The 16117-nt window shown below is 41.9% G+C and overlaps 1 protein-coding gene across 5 annotated transcripts in view; it reads right to left on the bottom strand.

Annotated features, from left to right (window-relative positions):
• The window catches only part of LOC128706599 (uncharacterized), a 482754-nt gene that overhangs the window by 243758 nt on the left and 222879 nt on the right, over positions 1 to 16117 (bottom strand). For all 5 annotated transcript variants that reach the window (XM_070090188.1, XM_070090200.1, XM_070090197.1 and 2 more), the window contains exons 13-14: positions 13326 to 13458; positions 10952 to 11143 (exon numbers count right to left, since the gene is read on the bottom strand). In XM_070090188.1, coding sequence (XP_069946289.1) covers positions 10952 to 11143; positions 13326 to 13458 — 325 coding nt within the window. The remainder of the gene's footprint in view (positions 1 to 10951; positions 11144 to 13325; positions 13459 to 16117) is intronic.

The raw sequence follows: 16117 nt of genomic DNA, 5'->3' as shown, positions 1-16117 counted from the left end.
TGCTAACTTTTTCTCCCTTACTACTCTCTTTACATCATCATTCCACCAATCGCTCCTCTTCCCTCCTGCACCCACTTTCCTGTAACCACAAACTTCTGCTGAACACTCTAACACTACATTTTTAAACCTACCCCATACCTCTTCGACCCCATTGCCTATGCTCTCATTAGCCCATCTATCCTCCAATAGCTGTTTATATCTTACCCTAACTGCCTCCTCTTTTAGTTTATAAACCTTCACCTCTCTCTTCCCTGATGCTTCTATTCTCCTTGTATCCCATCTACCTTTTACTCTCAGTGTAGCTACAACTAGAAAGTGATCTGATATATCTGTGGCCCCTCTATAAACATGTACATCCTGAAGTCTACTCAACAGTCTTTTATCTACCAATACATAATCCAACAAACTACTGTCATTTCGCCCTACATCATATCGTGTATACTTATTTATCCTCTTTTTCTTAAAATATGTATTACCTATAACTAAACCCCTTTCTATACAAAGTTCAATCAAAGGGCTCCCATTATCATTTACACCTGGCACCCCAAACTTACCTACCACACCCTCTCTAAAAGTTTCTCCTACTTTAGCATTCAAGTCCCCTACCACAATTACTCTCTCACTTGGTTCAAAGGCTCCTATACATTCACTTAACATCTCCCAAAATCTCTCTCTCTCCTCTGCATTCCTCTCTTCTCCAGGTGCATACACGCTTATTATGACCCACTTCTCGCATCCAACCTTTACTTTGATCCACATATTGTTCCAATCAATGTGTCTAAAGTTAAAATCTCCCATTATCACAACATTTTCATATCTAGATGCCTTATGAATTTCGTCCCATAACAGCTTACTGCACTCCCTATCAAGGTTTGGGGGCCTATAAATCACACCCAGAATTAATTTGTCACAACCCTCATCTATCTTATTTCTTAGACTCCTACCATTTGTATAGTAAACCTTAAGGGAGCTAGTCACTCGTTGCCCTCTGCTATCTCTCTTTGTTTGTTGATCAATTGATTTGCCATTACTAGCAACTTTATTTTGAATATTGTCTTTTAAACATACCTTTGAGGTATCCCGGTAATAAATGCTGTTTTTTAACCCTAATACTGCAGCCTGATTGTTTCCCACAAACACCCATACCTCTATAATCTATCAGTTTAAATTCCTAGACAAGTCATCAATTACCCTCTCAATCGAATTGGCTAATGCAACCACTCCATCCCCAGAGAGATGAACCCCATCCCTTGCATACATATCACATTTGCCAAAGAATAGGTCCCAGTTATCAATGAATGGGATTGCAAGTTCCTTGCAGTACCTGTCTAGCGAGCAATTTATACCAGTTCCCCTAGACATCCATTCATTGCCCACTCCCTTTCTAGGCAAGATGCTACATATGACTGGGATCCCTCCCTTAGACTTAACTACTTCTATGGCTGACCTGTACTTATCCAGCAGCTCCTGTCTCCTGCCCTTCCCAATGTCATTACCCCCAGCACTAAGACAGATAATGGGCTTGTTCCCATTACCTGACATAATATTATCCAACCTGCTGACTATGACACCAACACCAGCTCCTGGAAGGCACACACTCTGTCTGACCTTTCTGTCTCTGTTACAAAAAGCATGGTCCATATATCTTACCTGAGAATCTCCTACTATTAAAATATTCTTACCTTGATTAGCAGGGGGATCAGTGGTACCTTCAACCTCACTAACCACTGAAGTGCACTCGTCCTGGAGAATAGAGAATCGCTTTCCTACCTTCATATCTTCTCTGTTAACCCTCCTTATCTTCCTTCTTCCTGAACTGTGAACCACTTGCCACTTAAAGCAGCTGCCACTATCACTGCTGGTGACCATTTCCTCCTTCTCACACTCACTCCCAGACTCATCTAGGTGAAGCTTCAGCCTCCTATTTTCCTCCTGAAGAAGTAGAACCTCTTTCTTCAACACTTTAACCTGAGATTCTAAAACACTACAACAAGCCATGGTGCTTGGTAACACCCCACGCTAACTCCCAGAGCTTAGGACAGGTAAACCTATTATTCATCCATTTTGGGTCATTTCTATTCGATCTAATTTCTTTCTACGGGATTAAAGTTCTTTGGGCAGCATGTATAGTGTTTAGAAAACTCTCATACTGATAGCTCTCTTCGTTACCCCAGTCAACAGATAAGTGTTCTCTAAGCCCACTGTAATCTACTAAGTGAAAATCTGGGACTGTTACTGAGTTATCCTTACTATCATACTTCCATTCAATGCTAAAGGTAATTGATTTGTGGTCACTTGTGCCAAGTTCCTCTGAAATTTCTAAATTATTAACAAATGATTCCTTGTTTGCCAGAACCAAGTCAAGCAGGTTATTTCCCTTGTTGGTTCTGTCACAAACTACTTATGTTCATAAGTAATCAAGAAGAACACTGAAACATGCCTTCTCAAATCCATCTATATACATTTGTCCAACCTACGCAAGCCATAGAACATTCGCAGTGGCTACAAGAGAAAGAAAGGTTACAAAAGCTATGGCTTGGGTAGCATAAAAATATTTTTATTATTTTTTTATTATCACACTGGCCGATTCCCACCAAGGCAGGGTGGCCCGAAAAAGAAAAACTTTCACCATCATTCACTCCATCACTGTCTTGCCAGAAGGGTGCTTTACACTACAGTTTTTAACCCTTTCAGGGTCCAAGGCCCAAATCTGGAGTCACGCACCAGTGTCCAAGATATTTAAAAAAAAAAATTTGTTATTTTTTCTTATGAAATCGTAGAGAATCTTTTTGTGAAGGTAATAAAACAAAAAGTACGAAAATTGGTGGAAAATTGACGAAATTGTGCTCTCGCGAATTTTGATGTGTCAGCGATATTTACGAATCGGCGATTTTGCCGACTTTGACTCCCATTTTAGGCCAATTACATTATTCCAATCAACCAAATTCTTAGCTATTTCACTAGTATTACTTCTATTCTATCGATTGAGCACAAGAAATCGCCAAGTCAACTGTTTCAACTACAAAATAAAGTGATCGGAAATTGTTAATTTGGCCAATTTAACACAAAGTTCAAAATATTCCAATTTCAAAATAGGGTCCAGAATGAACAATGTAGGCATTCCTGGCACTAAACTAACATTTCCTCTGTTCATTAGTTATGTTTTGAGGCTTTACAAATAAATTCCATTTTGATTTTTTATTCACATAATGAATTTTTATTCACACCAAAAAATAGAAGATTTACTGTCATGCAATACTGTAATAATTGTATAAATATCATCACCATATTTGTGAATGTATATTAGACCCACCAGCTGATGTGTATTAGACGTGTGAGGTCGTTTGTTTACTCTTGAATATCGGCAAAAATTTAACATTTCCGCTACTTTGAGCTCAGTTTCAAGCCATTTCCAATGCTAAAACCAATCAAAATCATCTCTATTTCTGTAATATGTCGTCCATTCTATCAAATGAGACCAAGAAATCGCAAATACAACTATAAAAAACATACGAAAAAACACTGCAAAGTTGCTGTTTTAATCGAAAAATCATGATTTCATTTTTTTTCTCTCATTATGCACAGTGTGCTGCAGGATCTGTTTTATGTGGTGCACACATACCACATAGATGTATTCTCTCATATCTAGGCCCAAATGTACCACTCACAGTTTATCAGAGTGAGCTGAGCTCATGGCGTAGATCTACGGTTTGGACCCTGAACGTAAAGCCGTAGATCTACGGGACGGACCCTGAAAGGGTTAAACTGCAACATTAACACCCCTCCTTCAGAGTGCAGGCACTGTACTTCCCATCTCCAGGACTCAAGTCCGGCCTGCCGGTTTCCCTGAATCCCTTCATAAATGTTACTTTGCTCACACTCCAACAGCACGTCAAGTATTAAAAACCATTTGTCTCCATTCACTCCTATCAAACACGCTCATGCATGCCTCCTGGAAGTCCAAGAACCTCGCACACAAAACCTCCTTTACCCCCTCCCTCCAACCTTTCCTAGGCCGACCCCTACCCCGCCTTCCTTCCACTACAGACTGATACACTCTTGAAGTCATTCTGTTTCGCTCCATTCTCTCTACATGTCCGAACCACCTCAACAACCCTTCCTCAGCCCTCTGGACAACAGTTTTGGTAATCCCGCACCTCCTCCTAACTTCCAAACTACGAATTCTCTGCATTATATTCACACCACACATTGCCCTCAGACATGACATCTCCACTGCCTCCAGCCTTCTCCTCGCTGCAACATTCATCACCCACGCTTCACACCCATATAAGAGCGTTGGTAAAACTATACTCTCATACATTCCCCTCTTTGCCTCCAAGGACAAAGTTCTTTGTCTCCACAGACTCCTAAGTGCACCACTCACTCTTTTTCCCTCATCAATTCTATGATTCACCTCATCTTTCATAGACCCATCCGCTGACACGTCCACTCCCAAATATCTGAATACGTTCACCTCCTCCATACTCTCTCCCTCCAATCTGATATTCAATCTTTCATCACCTAATCTTTTTGTTATCCTCATAACCTTACTCTTTCCTGTATTCACCTTTAATTTTCTTCTTTTGCACACCCTACCAAATTCATCCACCAATCTCTGCAACTTCTCTTCAGAATCTCCCAAGAGCACAGTGTCATCAGCAAAGAGCAGCTGTGACAACTCCCACTTTGTGTGTGATTCTTTATCTTTTAACTCCACGCCTCTTGCCAAGACCCTCGCATTTACTTCTCTTACAACCCCATCTATAAATATATTAAACAACCACGGTGACATCACACATCCTTGTCTAAGGCCTACTTTTATTTTTTTTATTATCACACTGGCCGATTCCCACCAAGGCAGGGTGGCCCGAAAAAGAAAAACTTTCACCATCATTCACTCCATCACTGTCTTGCCAGAAGGGTGCTTTACACTACAGTTTTTAAACTGCAACATTAACACCCCTCCTTCAGAGTGCAGGCACTGTACTTCCCATCTCCAGGACTCAAGTCCGGCCTGCCGGTTTCCCTGAATCCCTTCATAAATGTTACTTTGCTCACACTCCAACAGCACGTCAAGTATTAAAAACCATTTGTCTCCATTCACTCCTATCAAACACGCTCACGCATGCCTGCTGGAAGTCCAAGCCCCTCGCACACAAAACCTCCTTTACCCCCTCCCTCCAACCCTTCCTAGGCCGACCCCTACCCCGCCTTCCTTCCACTACAGACTGATACACTCTTGAAGTCATTCTGTTTCGCTCCATTCTCTCTACATGTCCGAACCACCTCAACAACCCTTCCTCAGCCCTCTGGACAACAGTTTTGGTAATCCCGCACCTCCTCCTAACTTCCAAACTACGAATTCTCTGCATTATATTCACACCACACATTGCCCTCAGACATGACATCTCCACTGCCTCCAGCCTTCTCCTCGCTGCAACATTCATCACCCACGCTTCACACCCATATAAGAGCGTTGGTAAAACTATACTCTCATACATTCCCCTCTTTGCCTCCAAGGACAAAGTTCTTTGTCTCCACAGACTCCTAAGTGCACCACTCACTCTTTTTCCCTCATCAATTCTATGATTCACCTCATCTTTCATAGACCCATCCGCTGACACGTCCACTCCCAAATATCTGAATACGTTCACCTCCTCCATACTCTCTCCCTCCAATCTGATATTCAATCTTTCATCACCTAATCTTTTTGTTATCCTCATAACCTTACTCTTTCCTGTATTCACCTTTAATTTTCTTCTTTTGCACACCCTACCAAATTCATCCACCAATCTCTGCAACTTCTCTTCAGAATCTCCCAAGAGCACAGTGTCATCAGCAAAGAGCAGCTGTGACAACTCCCACTTTGTGTGTGATTCTTTATCTTTTAACTCCACGCCTCTTGCCAAGACCCTCGCATTTACTTCTCTTACAACCCCATCTATAAATATATTAAACAACCACGGTGACATCACACATCCCTGTCTAAGGCCTACTTTTACTGGGAAAAAATTTCCCTCTTTCCTACATACTCTAACTTGAGCCTCACTATCCTCGTAAAAACTCTTCACTGCTTTCAGTAACCTACCTCCTACACCATACACTTGCAACATCTGCCACATTGCCCCCCTATCCACCCTGTCATACGCCTTTTCCAAATCCATAAATGCCACAAAGACCTCTTTAGCCTTATCTAAATACTGTTCACTTATATGTTTCACTGTAAACACCTGGTCCACACACCCCCTACCTTTCCTAAAGCCTCCTTGTTCATCTGCTATCCTATTCTCAGTCTTACTCTTAATTCTTTCAATTATAACTCTACCATACACTTTACCAGGTACACTCAACAGACTTATCCCCCTATAATTTTTGCACTCTCTTTTATCCCCTTTGCCTTTATACAAAGGAACTATGCATGCTCTCTGCCAATCCCTAGGTACCTTACCCTCTTCCATACATTTATTAAATAATTGCACCAACCACTCCAAAACTATGTCCCCACCTGCTTTTAACATTTCTATCTTTATCCCATCAATCCCGGCTGCCTTACCCCCTTTCATTTTACCTACTGCCTCACGAACTTCCCCCACACTCACAACTGGCTCTTCCTCACTCCTACAAGATGTTATTCCTCCTTGCCCTATACACGAAATCACAGCTTCCCTATCTTCTTCAACATTTAACAATTCCTCAAAATATTCCCTCCATCTTCCCAATACCTCTAACTCTCCATTTAATAACTCTCCTCTCCTATTTTTAACTGACAAATCCATTTGTTCTCTAGGCTTTCTTAACTTGTTAATCTCACTCCAAAACTTTTTCTTATTTTCAACAAAATTTGTTGATAACATCTCACCCACTCTCTCATTTGCTCTCTTTTTACATTGCTTCACCACTCTCTTAACTTCTCTCTTTTTCTCCATATACTCTTCCCTCCTTGCATCACTTCTACTTTGTAAAAACTTCTCATATGCTAACTTTTTCTCCCTTACTACTCTCTTTACATCATCATTCCACCAATCGCTCCTCTTCCCTCCTGCACCCACTTTCCTGTAACCACAAACTTCTGCTGAACACTCTAACACTACATTTTTAAACCTACCCCATACCTCTTCGACCCCATTGCCTATGCTCTCATTAGCCCATCTATCCTCCAATAGCTGTTTATATCTTACCCTAACTGCCTCCTCTTTTAGTTTATAAACCTTCACCTCTCTCTTCCCTGATGCTTCTATTCTCCTTGTATCCCATCTACCTTTTACTCTCAGTGTAGCTACAACTAGAAAGTGATCTGATATATCTGTGGCCCCTCTATAAACATGTACATCCTGAAGTCTACTCAACAGTCTTTTATCTACCAATACATAATCCAACAAACTACTGTCATTTCGCCCTACATCATATCGTGTATACTTATTTATCCTCTTTTTCTTAAAATATGTATTACCTATAACTAAACCCCTTTCTATACAAAGTTCAATCAAAGGGCTCCCATTATCATTTACACCTGGCACCCCAAACTTACCTACCACACCCTCTCTAAAAGTTTCTCCTACTTTAGCATTCAAGTCCCCTACCACAATTACTCTCTCACTTGGTTCAAAGGCTCCTATACATTCACTTAACATCTCCCAAAATCTCTCTCTCTCCTCTGCATTCCTCTCTTCTCCAGGTGCATACACGCTTATTATGACCCACTTCTCGCATCCAACCTTTACTTTAATCCACATAATTCTTGAATTTACACATTCATATTCTCTTTTCTCCTTCCATAACTGATCATTTAACATTACTGCTACCCCTTCCTTTGCTCTAACTCTCTCAGATACTCCAGATTTAATCCCATTTATTTCCCCCCACTGAAACTCTCCTACCCCCTTCAGCTTTGTTTCGCTTAGGGCCAGGACATCCAACTTCTTTTCATTCATAACATCAGCAATCATCTGTTTCTTGTCATCCGCACTACATCCACGCACATTTAAGCAACCCAGTTTTATAAAGTTTTTCTTCTTCTCTTTTTTAGTAATTGTATACAGGAGAAGGGGTTACTAGCCCATTGCTCCCGGCATTTTAGTCGCCTCATACGACACGCATGGCTTACGGAGGAAAGATTCTTTTCCACTTCCCCATGGACAATAGAAGAAATAAAAAAGAACAAGAGCTATTTAGAAAAAGGAGAAAAACCTAGATGTATGTATATATATATATATGCATGTGCGTGTCTGTGAAGTGTGACCAAAGTGTAAGTAGGAGTAGCAAGATATCCCTGTTATCTTAGCGTGTTTATGAGACAGAAAAAGAAACCAGCAATCCTACCATCATGCAAAACAGTTACAGGTTTTTGTTTCACAGTCATCTGGGAAAAAATTTCCCTCTTTCCTACATACTCTAACTTGAGCCTCACTATCCTCGTAAAAACTCTTCACTGCTTTCAGTAACCTACCTCCTACACCATACACTTGCAACATCTGCCACATTGCCCCCCTATCCACCCTGTCATACGCCTTTTCCAAATCCATAAATGCCACAAAGACCTCTTTAGCCTTATCTAAATACTGTTCACTTATATGTTTCACTGTGAACACCTGGTCCACACACCCCCTACCTTTCCTAAAGCCTCCTTGTTCATCTGCTATCCTATTCTCCGTCTTACTCTTAATTCTTTCAATTATAACTCTACCATACACTTTACCAGGTACACTCAACAGACTTATCCCCCTATAATTTTTGCACTCTCTTTTATCCCCTTTGCCTTTATACAAAGGAACTATGCATGCTCTCTGCCAATCCCTAGGTACCTTACCCTCTTCCATACATTTATTAAATAATTGCACCAACCACTCCAAAACTATATCCCCACCTGCTTTTAACATTTCTATCTTTATCCCATCAATCCCGGCTGCCTTACCCCCTTTCATTTTGCCTACTGCCTCACGAACTTCCCCCACACTCACAACTGGCTCTTCCTCACTCCTACAAGATGTTATTCCTCCTTGCCCTATACACGAAATCACAGCTTCCCTATCTTCATCAACATTTAACAATTCTTCAAAATATTCCCTCCATCTTCCCAATACCTCTAACTCTCCATTTAATAACTCTCCTCTCCTATTTTTAACTGACAAATCCATTCATAAAAATAGGTTGGGCAAATGTATTTGAGAAAGCAAGTTTCAGTGTTCCATCTCTATTACATAAGAACATAAGAGAGGAAGAACACAGCAGCAGGCCTGTTGGCCCAAACTGGGCATGCCTTCTCAAATCCATCCATCCACATACATTTCCCCAACCTATTTTTTTTATGCTACCCAAGACATAGCTTTTGTAACCTTTCTTTCTTATGTACCAGCTGACTTTTCCACCACATGTATAACTACTTCCTCTAGCTGTGTAGGTGAAACACTGTCAATAAAGGATCACATTATACTGCTGATTCTGACCATGCGTCTGGCAGCCCGGCTCCCAGACACGCAGTCGTAAGTCGAGTGGACGTGTGTCGAGCAGGTCGTAAGTTGGATGGTAAGGGTATGTAGAGAACCTAGGATAACCCAAAAAAGTCAAAGTAACTATTTCCATGTGGGTGGTGGGGAAGGCGGCGTAGGTTTGTGTAAACAAGTTTTGTAAACAATATAATAACAATATTTGTGGGGTTATTGTGTTGCATACGAGTGGATATATATATATTATGCAATATATTGGTTTCACAGGCCACAAAAGTTACTTGAAGAAAATCAAATATTAGAAAAGAAAAAATAGAATAAAAATAAAAATATTAACGAGTGAGCAGCAGTTGCCGATGTTGCTGTAAGCAGTTCACTTTGTCAACTTCATGCCTCTATATTGTGGTAAGTACTGATTGCAAAAATTTTTTTTCTTTTAAAACAATCGGAAAAATATTCTTAAGATTTTGGTAGGAAAAAATTATTTTTATTTTCGAATATTTTTTGACACAGAGCAGGTCTGGGATCAGGGATCTCGACAGTGAAAGGGTTAAAGTGCAAGCATTGTATTTCACATTTCCAGGACTCAAGTCCAGCTAACCAGTTTCCCTGAATTCCTTCATAAAATATTACCCTGCTCACACTCCAACAGCTTGTCAGGTTCCAAAAACCATTCGTCTCAATTCACTCCTATCTAATACGCTCACACACGTTTGCTGGAAGTCCAAGCCCCTCGCCCACAAATCCTCCTTTACCCCCTCCCTCCAACCTTTTTGGGGACGACCCCTACCCCACTTTCCTTCCCCTACAGATTTATATGCTCTCCAAGTCATTCTAGTTTGTTCCATTCTCTCTAAATGACCAAACCACCCTTCTTCAGCTCTCTGACTAATACTTTTAGTAACTCCACACCTCCTCCTAATTTCTACATTATGAATTCTCTGCATAATATTTACACCACACATTGCCCTTAGACATGACATCTCCATTGCCTCCTCGATGCAGCACTTACAACCCATGCTTCACACCCATATAAGAGTGTTGGTACCACTATACTCTCATACACTCCCTTCTTTGCCTCCAGGGATAATGTTGTCTCCACAGATACCTCAATGCACAAACTCACCTTTTTTTCTTCATCAATACTATGGTTTACCTCATCCTTCATAAACCCATGCACTGACAAGTCAACTCTCAAATATCAGAAAACATTCACTTCTTCCATACTTCCTCCCTCCAATGTGATATCCAATTTTTCTTTATCTAAATTGTTTGATACCCTCATCACCTTATTTTTATCTATATTCACTTTGTGTGCACTGATGTGTACTTAGCAAATGACCAAATAATTTTGTTATCCAAAGCATTTAGTCACATTGTTGGAATGCATTACATTAAAACACATTATAATATCTTGATCAATACAATATCGCATAGTACGGTATTTTTTTAACATGCTTTAACCATGCTATGCAAGATATTGCTGTATACGAAGCATCTAAAGTTACCCATGATTGGAGCCATGCGGTTGTGCTGCCAGATCCTGTAGTAAGGCTACTGCCACATGCTGATCAGTGTGTGCAGTGATTTGAGAAGCATGGTGGAAAAGCTGTAGTAGAAACTGTGGCTGGTTGGCATGACGACGCATCAAGGCTTCTGCTTCCCTTAACACTTCCAGGGTCATGGCACCAGTTCCATCACTGAGGAAGGGATCAAACCTTAAATTGTTGATATCTTTAATTACCTAAAAAAAAAAAAATCTGGATAAGATAAAATAGGTGCAAAGGTAAGCCAAAAAATGTTTCTCTGAGCTACAAAGTAACAGATATGAAATAAAACAGAAAACATTGAAAAATATGATGATGACCACATATAATGTCATGAAAGAATACAGTACAATAGATAATGAAGATTTAATAGCACCATCAATATGGAGAACAAGAGGTACAATGGAAAACTGAGAAAAAAATAAGTGGTGCTAAATAGATGCAATTAAGTTGTTCTTCACAAATGGTGGTAGAATACTAGAATGGAAACAGAGAAGATACAAGTACTTTTTTTTTTTTTTCAATAAGTCGGCCGTCTCCCACTGAGGCAGGGTGATCCAAAAAAGAAAGAAAATCCCCAAAAAGAAAATACTTTCATCATCATTCAACACTTTCACCTCACTCACACATTTTCACTGTTTTTGCAGAGGTGCTCAGAATACAACAGATTAGAAGCATATACATATAAAGATACACAACATATCCCTCCAAACTGCCAATATCCCAAACCCCTCCTTTAAAGTACAGGCATTGTACTTCCCATTTCCAGGACTCAAGTCCGACTGTATGAAAATAACCGGTTTCCCTGAATCCCTTCACTAAATATTACCCTGCTCACACTCCAACAGATCGTCAGGTCCCAAGTACCATTCGTATCCATTCACTCCTATCTAACACGCTCATGCACGCTTGCTGGAAGTCCAAGCCCCTGGCCCACAAAACCTCCTTTACCCCCTCTCTCCAACCCTTTCGAGAACGACCCCTACCCCGCCTTCCTTCCCCTATAGATTTATATGCTTTCCATATCATTCTACTTTGATCCATTCTTTCTAAATGACCAAACCACCTCAACAACCCCTCTTCTGCCCTCTGACTAATACTTTTATTAACTCCACACCTTTTCGTAATTTCCACACTCCGAATTTTCTGCATAATATTTACACCATGCATTGACCTTAAACAGGACATCTCCACTGCCTCCAACCGTCTCCTCACTGCTGCATTTACCACCCAAGCTTCACACCCATATAAGAGTGTTGGTACTACTATACTTTCATACATTCCCTTCTTTGCCTCCATAGATAATGTTTTTTGACTCCACATATACCTCAACGCACCACTCACCTTTTTTCCCTCATCAATTCTATGATTAACCTCATCCTTCATAAATCCATCCGCCAACACGTCAACTCCCAAGTATCTGAAAACATTCACTTCTTCCATACTCCTCCTCCCCAATTTGATATCCAATTTTTCTTTATCTAAATCATTTGATACCCTCATCACCTTACTCTTTTCTAAGTTCACTTTCAACTTTCTACCTTTACACACATTCCCAAACTCATCCACTAACCTTTGCAATTTTTCTTTAGAATCTCCCATAAGCACAGTATCATCAGCAAAAAGTAACTGTGTCAATTCCCATTTTGAATTTTATTCCCCAAAATTTAATCCCACCCCTCTCCCGAACACCCCAGCATTTACTTCCTTTACAACACCATCTATAAATATATTAAACAACCATGGTGACATTACACATCCCTGTCTAAGACCTACTTTTACCGGGAAGTAGTCTCCCTCTCTTCTACACACCCTAACCTGAGCCTCACTATCCTCATAAAAACTCTTTACAGCATTTAATAACTTACCACCTATTCCATATAATTGTAACATCTGCCACATTGCTCCTCTATCCACTCTATCATATGCCTTTTCTAAATCCATAAATGCAATAAAAACTTCCCTACCTTTATCTAAATACTGTTCACATATATGCTTCAATGTAAACACTTGATCTACACATCCCCTACCCACTCTGAAACCTCCTTGCTCATCCACAAACCTACATTCTGTCTTACCTCTAATTCTTTCAATTATAACCCTACCATACACTTTTCCTGGTATACTCAGTAAACTTATTCCTCTATAATTTTTACAATCTCTATAACCACTAAAAACTAAAAGCAATCTTCCTGTAAATACAAGTAGTCATCACAAAGAAGGTAATCATACACAAACATACAGGAGAGACATGAAACTGTCAAATAAATGTTTAATTTTTAGCTGTGCTTCTACAGTTAATAATTGCATTACACAAATGTGTACAGATGCATACCTGTCAGTACTATTTCCACGTGTAAAGTTGTAATTGACAGAGCTACGGTCTCTGGAATTTCCTGCCGAACCTATACCTTGGGGAACATTTGTACCTGGTACATTGGATCCTGAGCCTGGCATCCACCACCCGCCTGAAAAAAAGGCATTTTATACATTTTAACCAAAAATTTTTTTTATCTTATAATTCCCTGTACTTTTCTCCTCTTACATACATTTATTAAATACAAGCACCAACGACTTCAAAAGTATATCCTCACCTGCTTTTAACATTTCTGTCTTAATCCCATCAATCCCAGCAGCTTTACCTACTTTCATTTTACCCACAGCCTCATGCACCTCCCCCACACTCACATCTGGCTCTTCCTCACTCCTGAAAGATGTTATACCTCCTTGGCCAATGCAAGAAACCACAGCTTCCTTCTTCATCAACACTTAACAGTTTCTCAAAATGTTCTTTCCATCTTCCCAATATCCACGTCATTTTTTTTTTTAACATGCCAGCCATCTCCTACCAAGGCAGCGTGACATTATTTATACCCCTTTTATTTATTCCTGGCTCAGTGTAACCCCTATGGGTCTAGTGTTCCCTCCTAAATATAATAATACTGTACATTAGTAAAATAAATATACAAGTGGAAAGGGTTGGATCTGAGAATAACCTGCCTAGCATGGGCTAGCAGGCTTTCAGCTGAGCACACAAGACATGAAAACACTGCAAGAATTAACTACTAATGCAGAAAAAACAATTTACTTCTATCTGTGAAGGCTGAAAATATAACCCCTCTCTCGGTCTTAACCCTTAAACGGTCCAAACGTATATATACATTCACTCGCGCAGCGCCCCGAATATTTTTGAAAAAAAAAAAAAAAAAAAAAAAAAAAAAAAAAAAAAAAAAAAAAAAAAAAAAATCAACAAGTCGGCCGTCTCCCACCGAGGCAGGGTGACCCAAAAAAAAGAAAGAAAATCCCCAAAAAGAAAATGCTTTCATCATCATTCAACACTTTCACCACACTCACACATTATCACTGCTTTTGCAGAGGTGCTCAGAATACAACAGTTTAGAAGCATATACGTATAAAGATACACAAAATATCCCTCCAAACTGCCAATATCCCAAACCCCTCCTTTAAAGTGCAGGCATTGTACTTCCCATTTCCAGGACTCATGTTTTACAATAAACATGAATAAGACATGTTTTAGAATAAAAAAACTAGGGTCAGTACTTACCAAGATATGAGGCTGAGAAGCTGGCACTGGATGCTCGACAGCAACATCGAGTCCTGCCGCTAGCAGAAGTGTTGCCAATATACCTTTTTTTCTATTTTTCCTATTATTTTATGTAATTTTTATGTTCTGATAATTACAATTTGTAGTAGTTCTTGTCATTTCATAACCAATCTTTGTTCTGACACTAGTATTAGGTACTGAAATTGTACTCAAATTGTCAAAAACACATTGACAGGTGGACATTCACACCTGCCTTGGCCATTTACCATTGTCTTGGAATATATACAAAGCATTTATATGTCCCAGCAATGTTTTGGATATGTGGAAGTATACAAGGAGGAGGAGGAGGAGGAGGAGGGAGGAGGAGGGAGGAGGAGGGAGGAGGAGGGAGGAGGAGGGGGAGGAGGAGGGAGGAGGAGGGAGGAGGAGGGAGGAGGAGGGAGGAGGAGGAGGGAGGAGGAGGAGGGTGGAGGAGGAGGGAGGAGGAGGAGGGAGGAGGAGGGAGGAGGAGGAGGGAGGAGGAGGAGGGAGGAGGAGGAGGAGGTGGAGGAGGAGGAGGAGGAGGAGGAGGGAGGAGGAGGAGGGAGGAGGAGGAGGGAGGAGGAGGAGGGAGGAGGAGGAGGGAGAGGAGGGAGGAGGGAGGAGGAGGGAGGAGGAGGAGGGAGGAGGAGGGAGGAGGAGGAGGGAGGAGGAGGAGGGAGGAGGAGGAGAGAGGAGGAGGGAGGAGGAGGAGGGAGGAGGAGGAGGGAGGAGGAGAGAGGAGGAGGAGAGAGGAGGAGGAGGGAGAAAGAGGAGGAGGGAGAAGGAGGAGGAAAGAGAAGTAGGAAGGAAGAGGAGGAGGAGGGAGGAGGAGGAGGGAGGAGGAGGGAGGAGGAAGAGGGAGGAGGAGGAGGGAGGAGGAGGAGGAGGGAGGAGGGAGGAGGAGGAGGGAGGAGGAGGAGGAGGGAGGAGGAGGGAGAAGGAGGAGGGAGGAAGAGGGAGGAGAGGGAGGAGGAGGAGGAAGGAGGAAGGACGAGGAGGAGGGAGGAGGAGGAGGGAGGAGGGAGGAGGGAGGAGGAGGGAGGAGGAGGGAGGAGGAGGGAGGAGGAGGGAGGAGGAGGGAGGAGGAGGGAGGAGGAGGAGGGAGGAGGAGGGAGGAGGAGGAGGAGGGAGGAGGAGGAGGGAGGAGGAGGAGGGAGAAGGAGGAGGGAGAAGGATGGAGGAGGATGAGGGAGGAGGAGGAGGGAGAAGGAGGAGGAGGGAGAAGGAGGGAGGAAGAGGAGGGAGGAAGAGGAGGAGGAGGAGGGAGGAGGAGGAGGGAGGAGGAGTAGGGAGGAGGAGGAGGGAGGAGGGAGGAGGAGGAGGGAGGAGGAGGCAGGAGGACAGGAGGAGGAGGGAGGAGGAGGCAGGAGGGGAGGAGCAGGCAGAGGAGGATAGAGGAGGATAGAGGAGGAGGAGGAGGAGGAGGGAGGAGGAGGGAGGAAGAGGAGAGAAGAGGAGGGAGGAAGAGGGAGGAGGAGGAGGGAGGAGGAGGAGAGAGGAGGAGGAGGAAGGAGGAGGAGGAGGGAGGAGGAGGAGGGAGG

This window comes from Cherax quadricarinatus, chromosome 3 (assembly GCF_038502225.1).
Source record: "Cherax quadricarinatus isolate ZL_2023a chromosome 3, ASM3850222v1, whole genome shotgun sequence".
NCBI classification, from domain to species: domain Eukaryota; kingdom Metazoa; phylum Arthropoda; class Malacostraca; order Decapoda; family Parastacidae; genus Cherax; species Cherax quadricarinatus.
Note: the sequence above shows the minus strand (reverse complement) of the source record. Positions and strands in the feature narration are given on the sequence as shown.